Genomic DNA, 20,754 nt, shown 5'->3' with positions numbered 1-20,754 from the left:
TCAACCCATTAAGAACAAATGCTGGGTAATGTTCGGTGCTGGACCCCAGACTCATTTCACTGGTATTGTTACCTTCACCTTATTCAAATGCTAGATAACCACAGCAGTTGATAAAGCGTCGTAAAATAACCAATTAAAAAATTAGCAAATTAAATATCTATGCTGTGTTAAATAAAGTTATTCATGATTAATATGGATTTTCTGGAGTGTCTTTCTTTTGCATATGAATGCAGACATAATGAACAAACTGAAACAATCATTCACTGAATAGCCTATCAGACAATCCATCTTTTCACTCTTTTGTTAGACATAGTGAAACAAGTGTCATTTAGTCGTGCATTTGTTCCCCCCCCCCCCATGAAAAAAATAACAGTTATTTCTTTTGCTGGCAATGACCAAAAAATTTTTTCTTGTACCATACCTAATATGTTTTCAGTGTACATCTTTCAACAATAGTAAATTTTAACAACCACTATAAATTTGTTTTAGCAATAATTCTCCATTTTTATCTTTCGAAAATTACATTTATAAGCTGTATCATTGTTATGTACTGATCGATAAAGAAAGAATTCACATGTCAAAGAGCACAATTTGTTTCTGTTATGTGTTCAAAAGACTTTCTTCCATTGTTTGACACACAGGCGTCAGACATGAATATTATCTTTATATTGGGCAAATGAATATAATTTTTGAGCTGTGTTATCTATTACAGTCCATTATCAATTCATTTTTCTGGATAGCTTTCTGCTCAGATGGCAGAATAAAATGATATCATGGTCATTTATTGTTTGAATTTAATTCCTGTTGAATTGCACTTGGCTTGTATCGTAAATAGTACAAAGTTGTGAATTTCTAGTTACAGGTGCCCACTCCTCCAGGCTCGAACAAGCCCGCTGGGCTGCCAGAAGACTCTGCATCAAGTAATGTGGTGGTGAAGCCTCCTCGTGGAAGTGGTGGCAATACATCTCTCAATAGTTGTGGTGGAACAGGTATCCTCAGGCCTGAGGAATTGTCAAAAATGTTCCCTACACCTCCGTCCTTGGAACATAATCCCATCGCTTCACCATGCGGACATTTGTCTGATGGAACGCTTGGGGAACTCTCAGATGGACCTGTGGGAATTTGTATTGCCCGATGCAAACAGGAAATATATCCAAATATGGGTAGCCCTCAGGAGGAGAATATAGAGGACTGGTCGTTTGTGTTCCGGCCACCGGCAATGTGTAAGTTTGTTGGTTCGTCTAAGTATGCACCACTGACAAATCTCCCCAGCCAGAGTCAGCCACCAGTGACGTTGCCCTCTCACTGTGTGTACAAACCGTCTTGGCAGACACAGTATCAGCAGCAACAACAGCAACAGCAGCAACAACAACAACAGCAGCAACAGTCAGGTGAAAAGTCCGCACCCCAGCAAAGTATTCCAAATGGGAGCTTGGTACCATCCGGCCCTGGTACTAATTCGAGACCTAATTCTGTAGCCAGTAACCATCACTCAGGTGCCGTGATTCCATCTCATCCACATCACCAACATCCTACCATTCACCATCCCCCTATACCTCCGCATCCTCATAGAGCAGGCCTATCGCCAATATCACCTGCGGGACATTTCCCACCTAGCCCCATGACCCTGGCTGCAATGGGCGGTGGTGGTTTACCATTACATTTACAACAGCAGTTCCGAACAGGAGGCCCCGGTTCAGTGGGAGGTGTTCGAACACCGTGTCCTGCCCCACCGCCATACGAACTTCCCAGCCCAGCAACGTCTACTGCATCGTCCTACCTCAACAAGAATTTAAATTCAGTGGAACCGGTGCCAACACCAATAATGGCTCGTGCTCCAGAAGCTAATTCGCTGGTCGTTAACATTCTTTTAGGTGATACAGCCCTTAATATCTTTCGAGATCACAATTTTGATAGTTGTACCTTATGTGTGTGTAATGCAGAACCAAAAGTTGTAGGCAATATTCGAGGTGCTGATGCTGGAATTTACCTACCGGCACCACCTCCGCAACCACAGCCTTCCTTACCGTTTCCTCCAACCTCACCATATCCTGGCATGGGAATGAATGGTCCACCTCCACCGTACATGATGGGATCCTCCCCCGGCCATCACGGAGTTGCACCCAACGTGATGGGAATGGTCTCCGAAGAAGACTCGATCCGGTGTAGCTGTGGCTTCAGTGCCGTTGTGAACAGAAGACTTTCTCATCGTTCAGGCCTCTTCTACGAGGACGAACTCGAAATTACAGGCATTGCAGAGGATCCGGGTGACCGCAGAAAGGGTTCGCTTTTGGCTTACCTTGTTCCGAATGCCGGTAAGGGTGGGCAAGAAAATGGAAGTACTGGTGATATAGTGGATCTGGTGCCGCAAAATGTGATGGAGTTAGTGAAAGAACAGTGTGTTATTATTCAAAGTTCAAGCAATTCTTTGTACCGTGCTTCAAGACAGTTCCGTGGAAATTTGGGACCTGACGTGCCATACGGCACAACAGTGAACGTGTTAGAATTTATGGATGGTAATGATGTGACATATATGGCATTGGAACAGGGACGCCAGGCATTACTGGAAAGTACAACAGTAGCAATGTGCAAAGTAGAAGAAATGCAACAGAGACAACAGCAAATCTTGCAGCATGGTGGCAAGAATTCAAGTACACCGTGTGTCCACAGGTGGCCCTACTTGAGGGCGATGGGACCTCAGTGTAACCAGGACATCGTCTGGGTTATGAAGAGTCTCAGGCCTCTCTTACAGGATGTAATACATAAGAAGTGTACTACGAGACTGTGGGATGCCCCATACACAGTGAAGGGACCACTGACATGGAGACAGTTCCACAGGCTTGCAGGCAGAGGTTAGTATTGCACTGCATGTAGCACAGAGTTTGCTTAGAAGGAGAATAGATTTAACTTTTTCATATTAGTGTCAGCATCAAATATTACTGCCAAAGAATGTGCACTGCTGGACTTCGTTCTTTTGGTAAGGACTTGATTATTATCATGAATTTATTCCCTAAACTGGAATAATTATGTAATCAATAATTCATTTACAATTTTCTACAAACCCAGCATTTTCCAATCTTTCCTCTTTTCTGCCTTCTTCTTAGTCTTTGCATATGATCCATATATCTTAATGTTGTCTATCATCTGAGATCTTCTTCTGCTTCGAACTTGTTTCCCATTCATCGTTCCTTCCAGTATTTTTCAGTAAATGGTTTCTTCTTAGTTAGTGACCCAAACAATTTATTTATTTATTTATTTATTTTTTTTGTATTCAGCCAGTTTTTGTAGCACAGCTTCATTTCTTATTCTGTCTGTCCTTTTCACATGCTACATTTTTCTCCATATTCACATTTCAAATGCTTCTAGTCGTTTCTCTTCATTTTGTCGTAATGTCCATACATTGCCACATCCCACACAAAGGAATTCACTAGTCTTCCAGAAGTCCGCAAAAGATGCTCCTTTCTCCTATTAAAAGCTTCCTTTGCCAATGCTATTTTCTTTCTGACTTCCTGGCAGCAGCTCGTGTTACTACTTACAGTACACCCCAAGTATTTGAAGCTGTCCACTTGTTCTGCTGCCTCATTTCGAATTCGCCCATTTACCTCTCTTAGTTTTGTTCCGAAAACCATGGTCTTTGTCTTGTTTGCATTTATCTTCATCCCATATTACTCATAGCTGTCATTTAGCTCGTTAGTGTCATCAAATCAGAAATAATTTAATCTTTTAATCCATTTTAAATACAGTTCATTCCAAAAGTCCAACCTAATTATTTATACATAGTCTCCCTAAAAATGTATCTAATACCCTTCAGCATCTGCTAGAAAGTAAAACACAGTAAGTTACATTTCTGGCTAGTGGAATGCTGAAGAAAGTCGTATAACTTTCAGAAATAGTCTGAAATTTACATATAATACAGGTCTATTATTTTCGAAACTTCAGTGAAAATGTGTGAAGAAATAGGAGAGTTGTCTTAGTGAATATTCTCTGGATAACGCAACCAGCTTACTTCCGAGATAATGAGCTGAACTTGAGTGTAGGTTCGAATCCCTGAATATGGGAAACAATATGATTATGTCCTATTGTCATTCGAAAATGTGCAACTTCTACATCAGATTGTGTGTATGAGACTTAAAATATACTCTTGGCATCAGAATTATGCACTCCCCTTCAATATTTCACTTACATCAGTCCTAAAGTAGTTCGAAGCACATAATGTATTGACAGAAACCTTATTTTCAGAGTCACAATATCATTAATGTAGGATTGTCTTTTCGACATTTCTGGTCTTCTATCCTGGCAGTGGCTTAGTTGTAACCCACTTCTGAGGTTGGGGCGCCTGGAAGGCAGAGTTACATTATCCCAATTTGGATATGGAACAACAAGTTTTGATGGAGAAATCATTGCAATAAGTGAAAGTCTCAGGAATCTTCTATGCCACATCAATAAATTTAAGAATGCTGTTATATTGTAGACTCCAAAGCAACTATTCTATCAATAGTCTCTAGACACACACCTTCATCTCAAACAGCAGAAATAACTAAAATGCTCTCTCAATTAATATCACTCAATAAAAGAATTGTATTCCAATGGATACCATCCCATTGTGGAATCCTGGGAAACGAGAATGTGGATGCTTTAGCAAAGAAGGGCAGCACTGCTACTTACAGACCTGTTACTAAATCTACATACTACTCTGTGAAAAGATTTATTAAACAAAATTTGATAACACAATCTCAAGGGAAAAAATGGAACTCCCTGTATCATAATCTACAGTTAATTCCCGATTTACCACGAAAATCGTCTACGGCTGCATTTAGATTGGCAACAGGCCATGACTGTTTGGCCAAACACCTGCATAGAATTGGAATATATCAGTCCCCTAACTGCCCATTGTGCAACTCAAATCAAGAAATGAATTCGAAACACCTCAAAATCTGTGCTTCAATGGCTGACCATGACAATATCTTTGAAAAATATTGGAGTGCAAGAGGTCAAATGACTTTATTGTCAAGTGCCTGGCATTAGAAAACAACAACACATTACCCCGATGATATGATGATTACGATTTTATGGTGTCAGGAGAGGTTGTAAATCTAAACTTAACCTAAATTCCAGACCATGGACGAATAATACCCTTTAAGGAAAAATTTCTGTGCTCTAACCAGAATCGAACCCAGGTTCTCATGAACCGCAGCCAGAAGCTCTGACCACTAGACCATGAGGCTGGTCACAAAGGGAAGTATGACATCATCTGATGGAATGCTACAGATTTACAGACTTGTTGCTTTCTCATTATATGAAGTATAATCTAAGTTACGTGACGATAATGTTGATGATGGCCGATGATGATCTCACAAAAACTTCATCAAAATACAATTTTTGTCCACTGCATATTCCAATTTGACTGTAGAATTTGAACTCAGACTTCTAGTAAGGAAAGTTGAAGTTCTGTCATAACAGTGTTCCAGAAGAAATAGTGTAATACCAGAAAGATTATATTTGGAGATTTTTCACATAAAATTTTCGTCCCTCCCACCCTGTAGTACCAAGAAAATGGTTTTCGTTATATCATTTGTCTGCCTGTATACACTGATTGCTCATAAATTATAAAATTATAAGACAGTGTGTTCTTGTTCAGTAGCTTCATCCAAGAATAATGCATATGAACTATTGTTATGACGAAACCAATAATTCATTTAAGATTGACTGATTTTTTTTTTTCTCTCGCATGAGATGAAATAAGAAGTAAAACAGTGCAGACCCTGTCTCCAAAATTGTTTCAGAAAAATTAATTGTTATCAATGGAATTATGCCTCCAACTGAAAACCTTTTCAGGCAGAATTTTAGGATTTAACGAGGTCTTTATTAATTACTTTCAAAAATTAACAAGAATAGAGCAAATAATGGCATACATGTTTGCAGAACCATAATGGTGTATTGCATGAATTATTCTCATTTCTTTGCTGGTCAGTAGACACCGTTTGTGAGTTTTTGGCTCCACATTATTAATATTTGGAGTGATTATAAAATAAATAGCATATAGTAGTAAACATTTGGTTATGGTGAGTACCTGCAAACAAGACCACCATTAACAGAGATGTATAAAGAGTATATAATTTGATGGCAATAAACAGTCTAACATTCATTCATTTGAAGTGAGTTTAAGATAGAAATTTGAAACTCTCTTTATTATTACTTTATTATTTTTCCTAGGATAGGACTTGTAAAGAAAGCCCTCGGTGAGAAATTTCGTGACTTTGAAACAGCAATTAGTCTGAGAATGAGTTTATGGATAAATTGACAAATCTATGGAAATATGTATATTGCATGAAATAAGGAAACTGACACTGCATATTCAGGGTATTTCGAAAATTATAAATAATTGGATGTAATGTTAATGTAGCATCATTGAAGTTTCCTATTCTAAAAGACTACGAGACATATTCATTTCTGTAATACTGTAGTGAAATGGTGTGTTACGATTTCCAGGGACTGATGATCGGTGTGAACCACAACCTATCCCTTCACTCATGGTTGGCTATGAGAAAGACTGGCTTTCCCTGTCACCATATGCAATACAGTACTGGGAAAAGTTGCTGCTGGAACCATATTCCTATGCCAGAGATGTGGCCTATATTGTGGTTGCTCCTGACAACGATTACATCCTTCAAAGGGTGCGCACCTTTTTCAAAGAGCTGAGTGCAACCTATGAGGTGAGTTTTAGTCTCGTTATTTGTGTAAAAATGCTTTTAAACAAATATTTTAACACTAGGAAAGCATGATAAAAATTGACTAGGTAGCATGTGAAAATTACTTTTGTGCGAGATCGTGCGTATTTGCTTGGTTTCCACACAAAACCAATCTGCGGTAAGTCTAAAATTCCACATTCAGTATTCCCAACCTAACACACATAACAATTTCCCTCTTCGTACCACTTAAGTGACATATTGATTTTACTGCTTTAGGCTTTTAACATATTATTTTTAGAGACGTTCGATATAGTAATAATTATAAATTGGAAACTTACCACCGCAATTTCACCTAAATTGCACTGTTAATTATTGTTTTTAAATAGTTGCAAAAATTAAGTAAACTCTACAACTCCACTAAAGTTACTGCATTTCGTGATGCATGTAACATTAAGGAAGCCGTTTGTTTTAAGTTCGCATTTATAGACTGGGGGAAAAAAAAGACAGACGTATATCACGGCCTGCTGGAGTATAGTAAACACAGAAAACATTTTAAAGTAACAATGTTGAAGATAGATATTTTTGTTTTGCAAATTTGCCGTCATTGAACAGAAACCAAGATGGAGATTTCATTGCAACTAATTAGAAATTCCTCTTTCAGGTATGTAATAAATGATCTTCGCACAAAATAATGTACGATACACGAGCGGTATGTTTTCTTTCAATTCTCGGAAGTTAAAAAAGCTCAACTACATTTCACTTTTTCAAACTTTCCCTCGAACATGAAAACTTCAACATACTGCTCTTGTAACGCATATTACTATTAAAGCACTAGTGCAAAAAGTATTTTTAACACTGACTTTCAACTATCTGTGTCGATTGTCAATTGTTTCCCACCAGATGTCACACAGGAGCATTTGCAACCCATCAATAAAGCAGTTCAAACAATGGCAGGCCTACTTTTAAAAATCCTGTTCTTGATGAAGAAACCTACACAAATTAAATAAATTGCTTCATCAACTATTTTATTGATAATTATATCAAACAATTAAGAATTAAATATAATTCAAAAAATTAGGGAGACACCCAGGTTGGAACCAGGAAACATCTGTACAGTATCTCTTATCTAACACTGAGCTACAACATTGCATGCTTTTAAGGTGACTATTATACTTTTACTACATCATACTACTTTTAACCAATAAAACAGTACGAAAGGACGTGTTTCAATCAATCATGGCTGTTTATTGCTACAATTGAATCAGAGTTAAAAGGAACTAAGACAAAATATGCAGTTTTGGGTTATGCAACAATTTTAACAATGGATGTTATGTGCATCAAACGGTGGAAGAAGGAACTAAGACTTTTAAATATTCTTTTGTTTTCTATTAACATAGAAATATAATATTTGTGTTATTAGTGGAATGTTTTTTGCTTCTCCTGAAATTTTGTGAAAAGTGACTTAGTCCCTTTTAGCTCCGACTGATTCAGTTGTATCACTTCTCTAGCATTTGTTTATTTTTATTACTTCCCTAGCATTTGTTTGTTTGCCAACATTTCAAAATGCAAATTCTTTACGGTACTATAAAACATGTTTTTCGATTGTCATTTTTTTTCCCTCATAGATAGTCAACTGAAAATTGGTAGCTCCTTTCAAACATTTTGGTGAAGCTAACATTAGTTAAATAGAATTTTAGTAATTCAATTAATATCTATTTTATTGTATTAGAGTATTTTATTTCTTCTAATATTCACATACTTTCTTTTGTTTTTATCACCTCCCTAACACTTGTTTCTTTGTTTGCCAACATTTCAAACTGCAAATTCTTTACAGTACTATAAAACATGCTTTGCGATCGTCATTTGTTTCCCGCATAGATAGTCAACTGAAAATGGCGGTTCCATTCAAACGTTTTGGTGAAGCTAACATTAGTGAAATAGAATTTTAGTAAGTCAGTTAATATTTTATTGTATTAGAGTACTTTATTTCTTCTAATCTTTATATACTTCCTTCTAATCGTGTAATATCAATTAAATCTCACTCGAGTTTTGATTTTCTCTAGATAAATCAAAACCTCTAGTGAGGTTACTGTTGATAAAATTTCACTATTATAATGAGGCGTATTACAGCAGCACAGATGAATGGCTGTGTAAAAAGTAGTGCACAACACACATCTTAAAAATTATATTATTTTGTTCGCAAGATCGCTCCACTTGGCCGCAGCCTTGTTTTGCAAACATCACTAGAGTAAAATGTCATTTTTTATATTTGTATTGTAAATAACTATTATCTCAGCAGGCTGACGACTTGACTTTCATAAGAGATGAAATTAAATTCAAGTTATATTTGGCTAGGCTTGTAGGTGTATAATTAATGTAATAAAGTTATTTATTTTGTTTAGGTCTGCCGCCTAGGTCGTCACTGCCCTATCACCAAAGTTTTGCGAGATGGTATTCTCAGAGTTGGTAAAACAGCTGCTGTCAAATTAGCAAAGGAGCCTGTTGATGAATGGTTCACAATGCTTGGAGATAATCCAACCACAAATATGCTCAAATTGTATGCTCAAGTAAGTATTGCTATCACAAGAAATACATTACGCTAATAAGTCATTTCTGTTTGAACTTTGTTCTGTTTTTTCGTAGTTTATCGAATTATTATTCACACTGGTTTTTGTATTCGTTATTTTGGCTGTTATTTAGAGATGTGTAGTTCTTTACAGATGTCTTTGTTTAATTTCCTATCTAGAAGTTTGTTTACTGTAATGTGTATGTTCTTTTCTTGGAGGATGGGGGATAAGAGTGCAGTCAGGGTACAGAATTCAGAGACTTATACAGTATGATACCTGTAATAATACAGGTACTATTACAACCAAGTAAAATGCATTTCTTTTGTTATTGGAAGTTCATTGTACCATGTAAATAATTATGTTTCATTTACTAGCTGCCACCATAACTCATTGCTAGGGTACTGGGCTTATAAAGCCAGGAATCCTGTCAATTCACCTGGCATTCATAACTCGTGTTGGGCAAGTCCATTGTTCAGGCAATACAGGGGTTTTCTCCGGATATTATGGTTCCCCTGTGACATTCCAACAATTTTCCATCATCATCATCATCATCACCACGTAAATCTGCTGTTGCGATGTTCATATTGATAACAAGTTATGACTCTTTGGCAAGCCACCTACATAGGATAGGATTTTCCCATACATTGTGTGATGCAAAAGAAAAGACGAACATGCAACACATCAAAAGATGGACAGCATTGCTACAAGAAGATGCCATCATACAAAAATACTGTCGAATGATTTCATTGTCAACAACAACAATATTCTCGATGCTTGTTTTAGTTCCTTCAGTTGACCAGAAAAATGCCAGAACAGGCTTGCACTACCAAGTTAAAGAACATAAATGTATGTAAACGTCGTGTTAGATTCTTAAAAATATAAAAATCGTATTCTTTTTTTTTTTTTAAATATAGTAAAAATGACGCTTTTTTTTAAATTAGCGTTATTTGTGTATGAAGTGCTAAATTCGCATAAAAATTTGTTTTGTCACAAATGCGAATTTTGCATGTCCCTATTCTGTTAGTCATGGAGCCCAACCCAGTATCACCCAAGTCTAATTTCTTTTCGCCAATTATAATGTTCTCCAAGTGATTCAAAATAAAAGATCCTCTGACAAAGGAAACTTTGACGGCTCTTGCAATTGTTGTACCATATGAAGCTCGATTCTGTAAACCGAAGCTTTGCACTCCTAAAATCCTGCAACATTGATAACAGATGAGTGCGTGCTACACTTGCAGAAATAAGATTGAGTTTGGAAGTATTCCTTTTCTGTAGATATGATTTCTCGTGCTTGTTAATACTGTATTACAAATTTGAGATCTCCGATTATAAGATTCAATACACAGATAAATACTACTTCAAAATAAAAAGTAGGCAACTCAAGCACAATGCATCATTTTATTTTAGATAGTCCTTCTGACAGTTTACTTCACTTCTTTTTCGTTCTCTGTATCTGTATGAAAATTACATCTACTCATACAGATAAATCTTCCCAACTCTATAATACTAATCGATCATAATTCTTACTAATAGATAACTCTGTTTTATGAATGTACACATTATATACTTATATGTGCAAGCTGATAATTTACGTCATGTTTTACGTGTTTCAGGTGTGCCGGCACCATTTAGCTCCACATTTGTCACAGGTACCGTTGGACAAGACATTATTGGAGCCTCCTGAAGGATCACAAACTCCACGTCTGGCAATCGATAGACCTTTACCTTCACCAATGCCTCCGCCCTCCACTCCTGAGAGTAACCAAGGACAAATACCAGATAAAGCCCCCTCAACACCTAAGTCAGATCATGGTAAGGGTTTTTAAATAGCTGTTCTTCATGTAGTTAAGAAAGTAAAATGCACCACCTTACTTTTAGGTTATAACCCTTGTAATATATTTGTATTATTTGTTCAAGCAAATGAACCGTCATTTTTTATGTAATCATAACAACAATGTCAGGAATCATAACCCACTCTGAATCATCAATAAACATTACACTTCTCCTTACTTACTTAAAAATGGCTTTTAAGTAACCTGGAGGTTCATTGCCACCCTCACATAAGCCCGCCATCGGTCCCTATCCTCATCAATATTAATCCAGTTCCTACCATTATATCCCACCTCCCTCAAATTCATTTTAATATCATCCTTCCATCTATGTCTCGACCTCTCCAAAGGTCTATTTCCTTCCAGCCTCCCAACTAACACACTACATGCATTTCTGGATTCGCCCATATGTGCTACATGCCCTGCCCATCTCACATGTCTGGATTTAATGCTCATAATTATGTCAGGTGAAGGATACAGTACGTGCATTTCTCTTTCACTAGAAAAAAATTACAGTTAATTTAATAATATCTCTGTCTATCAGGAGGTTTAACCTTCCTACTAGAATGCCTCAATAAAACCTCAGTACATCCACCTGGAAGCATTGTCTCCTCTTCACTGATAATACTCGTGTCCTCAGTCAGCAACCCTTGACCCATGGGCCACCACTTCATCTCACCCTGATTTCAATTGTAGTACAATAGCTGACTTCTTCTTCCTCACTCCGATTATCATTATTATTTCTAGTTAACACTTCATTTTCAGCATACAGTTTTCCAGTTCTAATTATTTGATCCGTATGCCTCTTCCATACTCATTCACCAGCTTACATAAGACTTTCACAATGATAGCTGTAGCCCATGATGCCTTATTTAAACCCTCATAATCTCTCACAATAACTTCTTCTCCTAATTGAAAAACTATTTTCTGAATGTCATCGAAGTTTATTTTTTTATTTTAAACTATTTCAACAATATCACATATGATTTTCTTCACAGACTCTACAGCACTGGACCTTCAATTAGCCCACACACATACCTTTTAACTTCATACCCAAAAAAAAGTTCCGAATTTACATTTGCTAGCTTTAATGTTAAGCTTGTGTACCATTGCCGAACACACTCATGTGACAACTGATGTAACTCATAAAATTCATCTCTTTCCCTAAAAACAAATGTCATTTTAGAAAACTGATGCTTCAAAATGGCACTTGAGTTGTCATAACATTTATCTTTCAGTGGCATGGGATCACACAAATATGCTTCTTTACCCACTAATATTAATAACACAGCCACTTTCCTATTCTCCTGTACATAATTAGCAGTAAAATATTCTTCCACCTGTCTTGGTAAGTACAGTAAAGCCCCGATTTTAAGTGACCTCCATTTAACGTTTTTCCGCATTTTTTTAAGAGTCAGTGACTTAGCAATGCTGCTGCCTTGCTAACACGTGTTGTGGAATAGGCCACGAAATCCCTACTCCCTCTCCGTGCCTACACGAAGCTGTGTGCCGGTTCATCTGCTAATTCCTGCTCTTTGCACAAGCAGAATAACACACAGCAGAACAGGACACAAACTGTCTGCTAATTCTCACCCTTCAAAAGAAGCAGTCACATTCAATGGTGGATGTAGCAACCATCCATCAGAATTCACAGCTTAAAGTACCAGTCACTTAGATGCATTATGTCAGTAATACTACAGTGAAGAGACGGAATTATTTTCATTGTTATAGTACATATCACTATAAAACAATGGCCACGAAAAAAGAAAACACTTTGTCTTGCGGAAAAAGTTTATTTAATTCATGAAATGAAAAAAAAATTTTAATGCAAAGATATTCGAGATAGCGAGAAGAAAACTTAATTTTTTTTACAATGTTGTCCATAGTTTACTTATTGTAGCGTCTTTGCAAATAAATTGACTTCTTGCAAAATTATTCATATTTTTTAAACAGAAATAGCAAATCCCTATTTAATGTCAACCCCCATTTAGGGTTAATTATTCTTTGTCCACAAAAAAAAAAAAAAACCCGTTAAATAAGAGTTCTACTGTATTCCAACCATCTCCAAGTAATCAGAATGTCTTTAGCTGATGCAAAACCTCTTCCTTCCGAAGTTGTCAGTGTATCCATTTAAGGTTCATATAAATCCTCGTCGCCACTGTAAAATATATTTGTACAGTAGAACCTCTATTATCCCTGGTAATGAAGGGGGTGGACTGAACGATTAATCGAAAATCGGATAATCCGTACCATAAAATATTTTCGTAAATGAAGTGAATAATACTTGAAGTTTCGTAATTTCCTCCATGGTCTTGTGTTTAACACGCTAGGTAGTGGATCAGAAGTTCACTAATTTAAGTATGGTTGTCAAGGACGTGTTTTCAAGGGGAAAGGAAACTCCTTGTAATGGCTGTAGATTTACATACTCTATACGTTTTATTCTTAATTTTTATTAAATCGCACACAGTTGTACCATCAGTCTAAATTCTGATGCGAGATGAGCCACAGTTTCTCTTTCCCCTAATAACTCAATTATTTGCATTTTTCGATACTTATCACAGAACTTTTTCTTTGACATTCATGGAATACATTTTATATACAAGTTGTACAGTACAGGAAGTGGAACAGTAGACCAAACTGAGGGTGTAAAGGCTTGTAATAACACTCTCTAGAAAAATAAAACGTACTAATATAACGTACAGTAGTACTTCATATGTTTTGTAGCAAAAAAAAAAAAAAAGAGCGAGCAAAAGACAGTCGGATAGTCCGTCAATAGGTTAATAGGGTGTCGGATAATCGGGGTTCTACTGTACATATTATTTATTCAAGCTAACAAACAGCCATTTAACATTCAGTATGTAATGACAAGAGTATCAACAATCGTGACGTGACCCACTCTGAATCACCAATTACAACAAAATTATCTAATAATAAATGTCACTATCATATTGATTTAGTTTAAAAAATAAGATAGGCCCACCAAGTTTCTTCTCTTTAATTTTGATCATCATTTTAGACATAAAAAGAAGGCAGTTCTTTGTAAAATGAAAGAGAGATCATATTCAAGTTACCAATGACAATATTACATGTTGTTGTGCAGATGGCGACGGAAGCTCGAGTGGGCGTGACCCATTGCTGTCAGGAGGTCAGCTCAGTAGTGGTAGTGGTGACAGCAACCACGATGACGACGACCAGGAACCTCCAGCTGTTGTCGTCTATCTTGTGGATCCCTTCACAATAGGTAGTGACAGCACAGATCTGCAACGGTTGGCTTGCCTCGGCCTTCTTCGCTGCTTCACCACAGTTCTGTCTGCTGTTCCGGAGAGTATACGCAACAACATTAGTGTTCAAGTACGTATTATTACTGTTTAAGCATCGAACACTGCTGTCATAGGTTGAATTATGTGATGGAGAAGTGGGTTATTAATCTTCTGTGTGTGTGTCACTTGCTGTATCTTCTACAGTTAGGTACTGGGCCTTCTTCAGTGATGCAGGTATCTAACACTGCATGATTATAATTATGGCATATGTATAATTTCGTTTATAAAATGATTTCACTTAAACTTTCACGAAAATCAGGTAAATGCTAATATATTTCACATTTAAACGAAACTTTTTCGGAGAACAATTTTGTTTTAACCTTGAATTTTACCACTGATTAACTTTATAACTTCTTTACTGTATTAACATTAGGAAATTACCGGTACCAGTCTGACTAGTTTCGAAGTGTTATTCTTCATTGTCCGAAGCTTCAGTTTGACTAAATTCCAGATTCGATTTTGGTTCTTATGTCCTAAATTCTATGTTTCGTGTAAAAGGTCTTCGTGAGTTCTTTGCAAGCCTAAATCAGTTTTTTCTGCAAACTTCTGGAAAGAATTGACTCAGTCCTTAAATCATTATGGCTACGAAATCATCAAAAGGCCACTGATAAACTTCGTCACGTAATATCATTGATCAAAGTGCAATATGACTTTATAGAGATAAAACTGTTTCTTCTCATAAATAGAAATTGATAAAATGCAAAGGAATTAAATTGACATTAAACTAAGCTGCTTTTAAACAAACGAACGCATTGTTGTAACAACTGTATGTTTACATTTTAAAAAATCTATTTATTTTGTAAAGATTTTTGCCAAAATTTTCAAGATTTCTTAAATTTTAATGAAGATATATGAGCAATTTAAATCGTCCTTTACTTTTGAAAGCAATTTTATGCATATACATAAAAAACGTACTTACCCATTACTACTGATGAAGCTGTATGGTGTATATGTCTTCATAACTGCAAAACATATAGTGGAACTGTACAAAGAGTCTTCATCTCTTACTCCAGAGTTCTCTGCTAACTATAGTAGACAATAGCTGTCTTATCTGAAAATGGCACACCTATGTTTAATACAGAACAGCTGCTTGTTATGAATAATGTTATTGATGTTCAAATTCTGCTCTTTTCCAGTTAATTTCTCTGGAAAGCATTGTGGAATTGGGGAAGTCTCGTGATCGAATTAGGCAGAATGATCACATGCGAGCACAAGCATTCTCAGTGTTCTCTCAGTGCAGGCGGATGCTCACGCACACGTCCAACATAAAGGCACTCACTGGCTTTGGCACTGCTGCCATGGCAGATCTCTTCCTTAAAAGTAAAGATGTAAGTATGTATGTTTGCTCAGCTTCTGAGTTAATATTAAGTTCTGAGAGTTGTTTTAAACAGTTGAGGTGACAGTTCGAGATTATTGTTGAACTTACACATTTTGGACAAGTTTCCAGCTGTGAAGTTTTGCACTTTCATGGAGAATGCATTCCAGTTCACTACAATAATAAACACTATTCATGTTTATTATTACAATTGCATTCCATGCTGGTACATAAGAGGTTTTTAATAATGTCACTTTGAAGGCAGTGGAAGTCGTTGTCTTTATGCAAGTTGGGTTTTATTTCATTTTTTGCTAAAATCAGTTAAGAACACTATTGCATTCGTCTCACTTGCATATACCTTTCTGTTAAGAACGGACATTATTACATGCATTTATTAAGATGTATAGAAGCTTCACAGTATTCACAGACTTTAGAAAAGGCCCTATTCCTGAAATAAGACCATTTTTATGGATATGTGATTCCTGTTTGCTGTTGTATTTTGCGAATAAAACCCTTTTAGAAATGACTGATTCAATTATAAAAATAGAAATGTTAATGTCGTATAAGGCAAATTAAAGAATATTAGCAATGTTCTTTTCACTTTTGGTTTAATTTCACTGTTTGAATATCTTACATTGTTTATTTGTGACCTGGTGGATGGACTCCACCAGTATAAATAAATAATGTAACTAAATTATGGACATAACCTGTGCATACAAACATATGTTGCAATTAGTGAAAAATGAAGCTATGGAAGTGACAATAATCTAATTAAGTAACACGTTTTGTGAAGTTAATCACTCTTATTGTAATAACTGATAGTCCTTTTTTAATACAGTGTATCATTTTATTCAAAATTACAACCTATAAGGAAACACGTCTATAATAACACAAATAAAAATAAACTACAATAGATCAAAGTCATATTAAACACAAAATTAGTTACGAAAAAAATATTTACTGTATGAATCAGACTTAAATTGTACTACAGGTTTCATTATTTCAGTCTTCATTTCACTATTTCATAATTCACCAGCCATCCTTGTTGGTCAGTAGTTAACATGCTAGTCACTGGGTCTGCAGTTCGTGGGTTCAAAACCCAGCTGACGGTAAGAGATTTTAAAGAGCAGTAAAATAATTTCCATTGTCTCGTCTGAAAGGGAACCAATTCCTATAAAAAGGCACAGTGAAGTGTACAGGATGGAAGTGAAATAACAGATTGAACGGGACAATAGACTGTATTAAAATAAATAAGAAACTTATTATCCATTTTGTAATTAAGTACATGGATAATTAGATTTAGGCTGAAAGTCTGCAGCAGCGCATCACTGGCTCACCTACGAATATACACACGCAGCACAGTAAAACTGGAAAGGCCTTTTAGGTCATATGCTGAATAACAAGGAATGGTCTTGTTGCAGGAGAAGAATCGAGCTCCATATCGTCTGTACACACCGCCCTATGTGTTGGCTCCTGTAAAAGAAAAGGCAGAGTCTGGAGAGTCATTTGGCCAATGCAGTGGGGAGCAATGCTCTGTGTTATACGTAAGCTACTGTCTGTCAGAAGACCAGCGATGGCTGCTGGCTGTTGCAACTGACGAGCGTGGCGAAATATTTGAGACTGCTACTATTAACATTGACATCCCTAATCGCAGCCGGAGAAAGAAAGCATCTGCAAGACGCATTGGACTGCAAAAATTGATGGACTTTATTTTAGGTGTGATGTCACAGAGTGTTCGACCTTGGAGGCTTGTTGTGGGCCGCATCGGCAGGATAGGGCATGGAGAACTAAAAGGTAATTAGTGTAAATATTAATTGGACTTCTGTAACGCATGCACATATGTTTACTAAAGCACTATTGCAAAAAGTGCAGGTGAAATACTGTAATACATAAGTCCGTAAGGAAATGTTTACTCAAATCTAGTCTTTCAGGTAAAGCTCCCTGTAAAGCAGATTTGAATAATTTCAAGGGAAAAATTGTTCCGGGGCCGGGTACATACGTTAACGTGTACATTGACAGAAAACCACAATTCCAAGTCACACAAGAGATTGTGTGCACTCGATGTGGGTCTCTGGCATTTCGTCAGCCCATGCGAATTGTATGGATATAAAAAAGGAAAAATTGAGACAGTGTCGGGTGGAGTTTCCGGGTAGCTCAGTTGGTAGAGCGCTGGTGCGTTCAACCAGAGGTCCCGGGATCGATACCCAGCCCCGGAACAATTTTTCCTTTGAAATTATTCAAATCTGCTTTACAGGGAGCTTTACCTGAAAGACTAGATTTGCATAATATATGTCACTGTGTATGTTAACAGAAAACCACAATTCCAAGTCACACAGAGATTGTGTGCACTCGATGTGGGTCTCTGGCGTTTCGTCAGCCCACGCGAGTTGTGTGGATATAAAAAAGGAAAAGTTGAGACGGTGTCGGGTGGAGTTCCCGGGTAGCTCAGTTGGTAGAGCGCTGATGCGTTCAACCAGAGGTCCCGGGATCGATACCCGGCCCCGGAACAATTTTTCCCTTGAAATTATTCAAATCTGCTTTGCAGGGAGCTTTACCTGAAAGACTAGATTTGCATAATATATATGTCACTGTGTACGTTAACAGAAAACCACAATTCCAAGTCGCACAGAGATTGTGTGCACTCGATGTGGGTCTCTGGCGTTTCGTCAGCCCACGCGAGTTGTGTGGATATAAAAAAGGAAAAATTGAGACGGTGTCGGGTGGAGTTCCCGGGTAGCTCAGTTGGTAGAGCGCAGGTGCGTTCAACCAGAGGTACCGGGATCGATACCCGGCCCCGGAACAATTTTTCCCTTGAAATTATTCAAATCTGCTTTACAGGGAGCTTTACCTGAAAGACTAGATTTGCATAATATATATGTCACTATGTACGTTAACAGAAAACCACAATTCCAAGTCACACAGAGATTGTGTGCACTCGATGTGGGTCTCTGGCGTTTCGTCAGCCCATGCGAATTTTATGGATATAAAAAAGGAAAAGTTGAGACGGTGTCGGGTGGAGTTCCCGGGTAGCTCAGTTGGTAGAGCGCTGGTGCATTCAACCAGAGGTCCCAAGATCGATACCCGGCCCCGGAACAATTTTTCCCTTGAAATTATTCAAATGTTTACTCGTTTGTACTTGTAGCATGTTCATTTCAAAATATACATACATACATACATACACTGACTTCATTGCAGGCTTTTTTAATAATATAAAGTCCGTGCAGTAATAGGAAGTACTGAGTATAGCATAGCCACAAAGTCTGAATCATCCTCACGTAATGGAGTGTGCTGTGCCCATTTTAAAAAGAGCTTGCAACTGTGCCTGTTTTCATGACAACCTAAAAAATAATGCAGTGTGGATACTGATTCTAAAAATAAGCCCCCAGGCTTTCTGTTCGTTGCTTTTGAAGCAGAGGTATAGCAAGACGGGGTGGAATGATGGAATTGTCACTTTCTTTGCTCAAACAAACTGTACTAACTTTAAGGAAGCCAGTTTAGTTTTTAGAAATTGACAAAACGTTACAAACACAACATATACATTGTTGGTGACTGATATCACCACAGTCTAAAAATACAGAGTGCGACTAAATCCTAGATATTTTATAAACCTCTTCAGATCAAGACCCTAGGTGTCAAAATTCATTTTAAAACTGCCACTGAGATTGACTGTGTATAAGAGGGGGATTGGTATTTTTTTTATAATAGCGGTAAGCGCGAAATTTTCCACAGTTACTTCCATTGTTACATTTATTCTTCTAGATACCTAAGTACCATATTTAAACAAAAGCAAATTAGCAAATAACGCGAAATTTGGATCATTGTGCGAATATGTCAATAACCACAAATACAGCCGCTCTGTTCCAAACGTGCAAAATATGCACCAACATCTTATTCAATATTGTAAAAAAAAGGTTGTTGTGATTTATGTTTCGTTTATTGCCAGTCATTTTGTAACGCCAATATTTCTGTATTTTCTCTATGGATACTGTGTACAGTTACTTTTACTATTTCTGTGACTGTCGAAAAAAAAGATCAATTTCTGTAGTCCATTGCAGTAAATATTGAAGAGTGATGTATGTAACTTGCAACATTTTTCAATCTAACTCGAATCACGTAAAGTGAAGTGGGTAGGCATTGGATACATACATACATTTTTCAATCTTTACTGCAGTATGTTATGCAATGAAGACTGTGTTTTGATGTGAAGAGATTTTGGGGGACTAGTAGAGGACCACAGTGAATTTGGTGTGAATTGTTTGCAGGAAGTGTTGTTCCCTACATCTGATGTGGACAGTGAGAGAGGCTTTTCTGGGTACACAAAAATATTCACTGACTGTCGCACAAATCTTCTTGCAGACAATGTAGAAAGCATTACATAATACATATAATTGACAACTTATTTGAAAAAATACCCACCGAAATAATGACACGTTTAATATCAAAATCACCCATTTTATTTCATCAAAAAAGACAATGTCTAGGGATTACTGTACATATGTCTACTTAAACCATAAATATATGAAGTCAAATGTCTTAACAGATTCTGGCTGATAATTATGTACATCTATTATCAGGCACTATATCTCACTTCACGATATGTGTCAGAGGAAGAATAATAGTTTGTATGCATCTGAAGTCTGACTAGTATAATATGTATCTAGTTGACAATGTATGCAATGGAGGGGGAAAGAAACTGGCCACCCTACCCCATTATTTCCTGGCCTTCTTGGTGTTGCTTGTGAGATTCAGACCTGCCTTCAGACAGTTGACTAAACAACAATGTCTCAACTTTGAGAATACAGAGATTTGCTTTTGTGTGTAACCAAGAAAATGAAGATTAATTGGATACTTTAAAGTAGAAAGGTGCAAAGTGCCAAAATCATAGAAAACGAAATTATTATGCAGAAAAGTGCAATGTGCCTAGGAGGATGATGTATGAAAGAGGCTACATCCACTTGTGTTTCTTAAGGAAGATATTTAGATGTTACGTTGCCAGCACCATGCAGTTTGAGACGGTAAGCGCCCTGTTGAGCT

At 37.0% G+C, this 20,754-nt stretch overlaps 1 protein-coding gene across 2 annotated transcripts in view; it reads left to right on the top strand.

Moving 5' to 3' along the window:
- skd (mediator complex subunit skuld) overlaps positions 1-20,754 on the top strand; it is a 267,609-nt gene that overhangs the window by 234,959 nt on the left and 11,896 nt on the right. For both annotated transcript variants that reach the window (XM_069812535.1, XM_069812534.1), the window contains 7 exons: positions 857-2,852; positions 6,490-6,713; positions 9,092-9,256; positions 10,870-11,068; positions 14,186-14,436; positions 15,542-15,733; positions 17,142-17,514. In XM_069812535.1, the coding sequence (XP_069668636.1) occupies positions 857-2,852; positions 6,490-6,713; positions 9,092-9,256; positions 10,870-11,068; positions 14,186-14,436; positions 15,542-15,733; positions 17,142-17,514 (3,400 nt within the window). The remainder of the gene's footprint in view (positions 1-856; positions 2,853-6,489; positions 6,714-9,091; positions 9,257-10,869; positions 11,069-14,185; positions 14,437-15,541; positions 15,734-17,141; positions 17,515-20,754) is intronic.

Source organism: Periplaneta americana, chromosome 16, assembly GCF_040183065.1.
Source record: "Periplaneta americana isolate PAMFEO1 chromosome 16, P.americana_PAMFEO1_priV1, whole genome shotgun sequence".
Lineage (NCBI taxonomy): Eukaryota > Metazoa > Arthropoda > Insecta > Blattodea > Blattidae > Periplaneta > Periplaneta americana.
The sequence above is the reverse complement of the archived record's forward strand: the minus strand, read 5'-3'. Positions and strand labels throughout refer to the sequence as shown.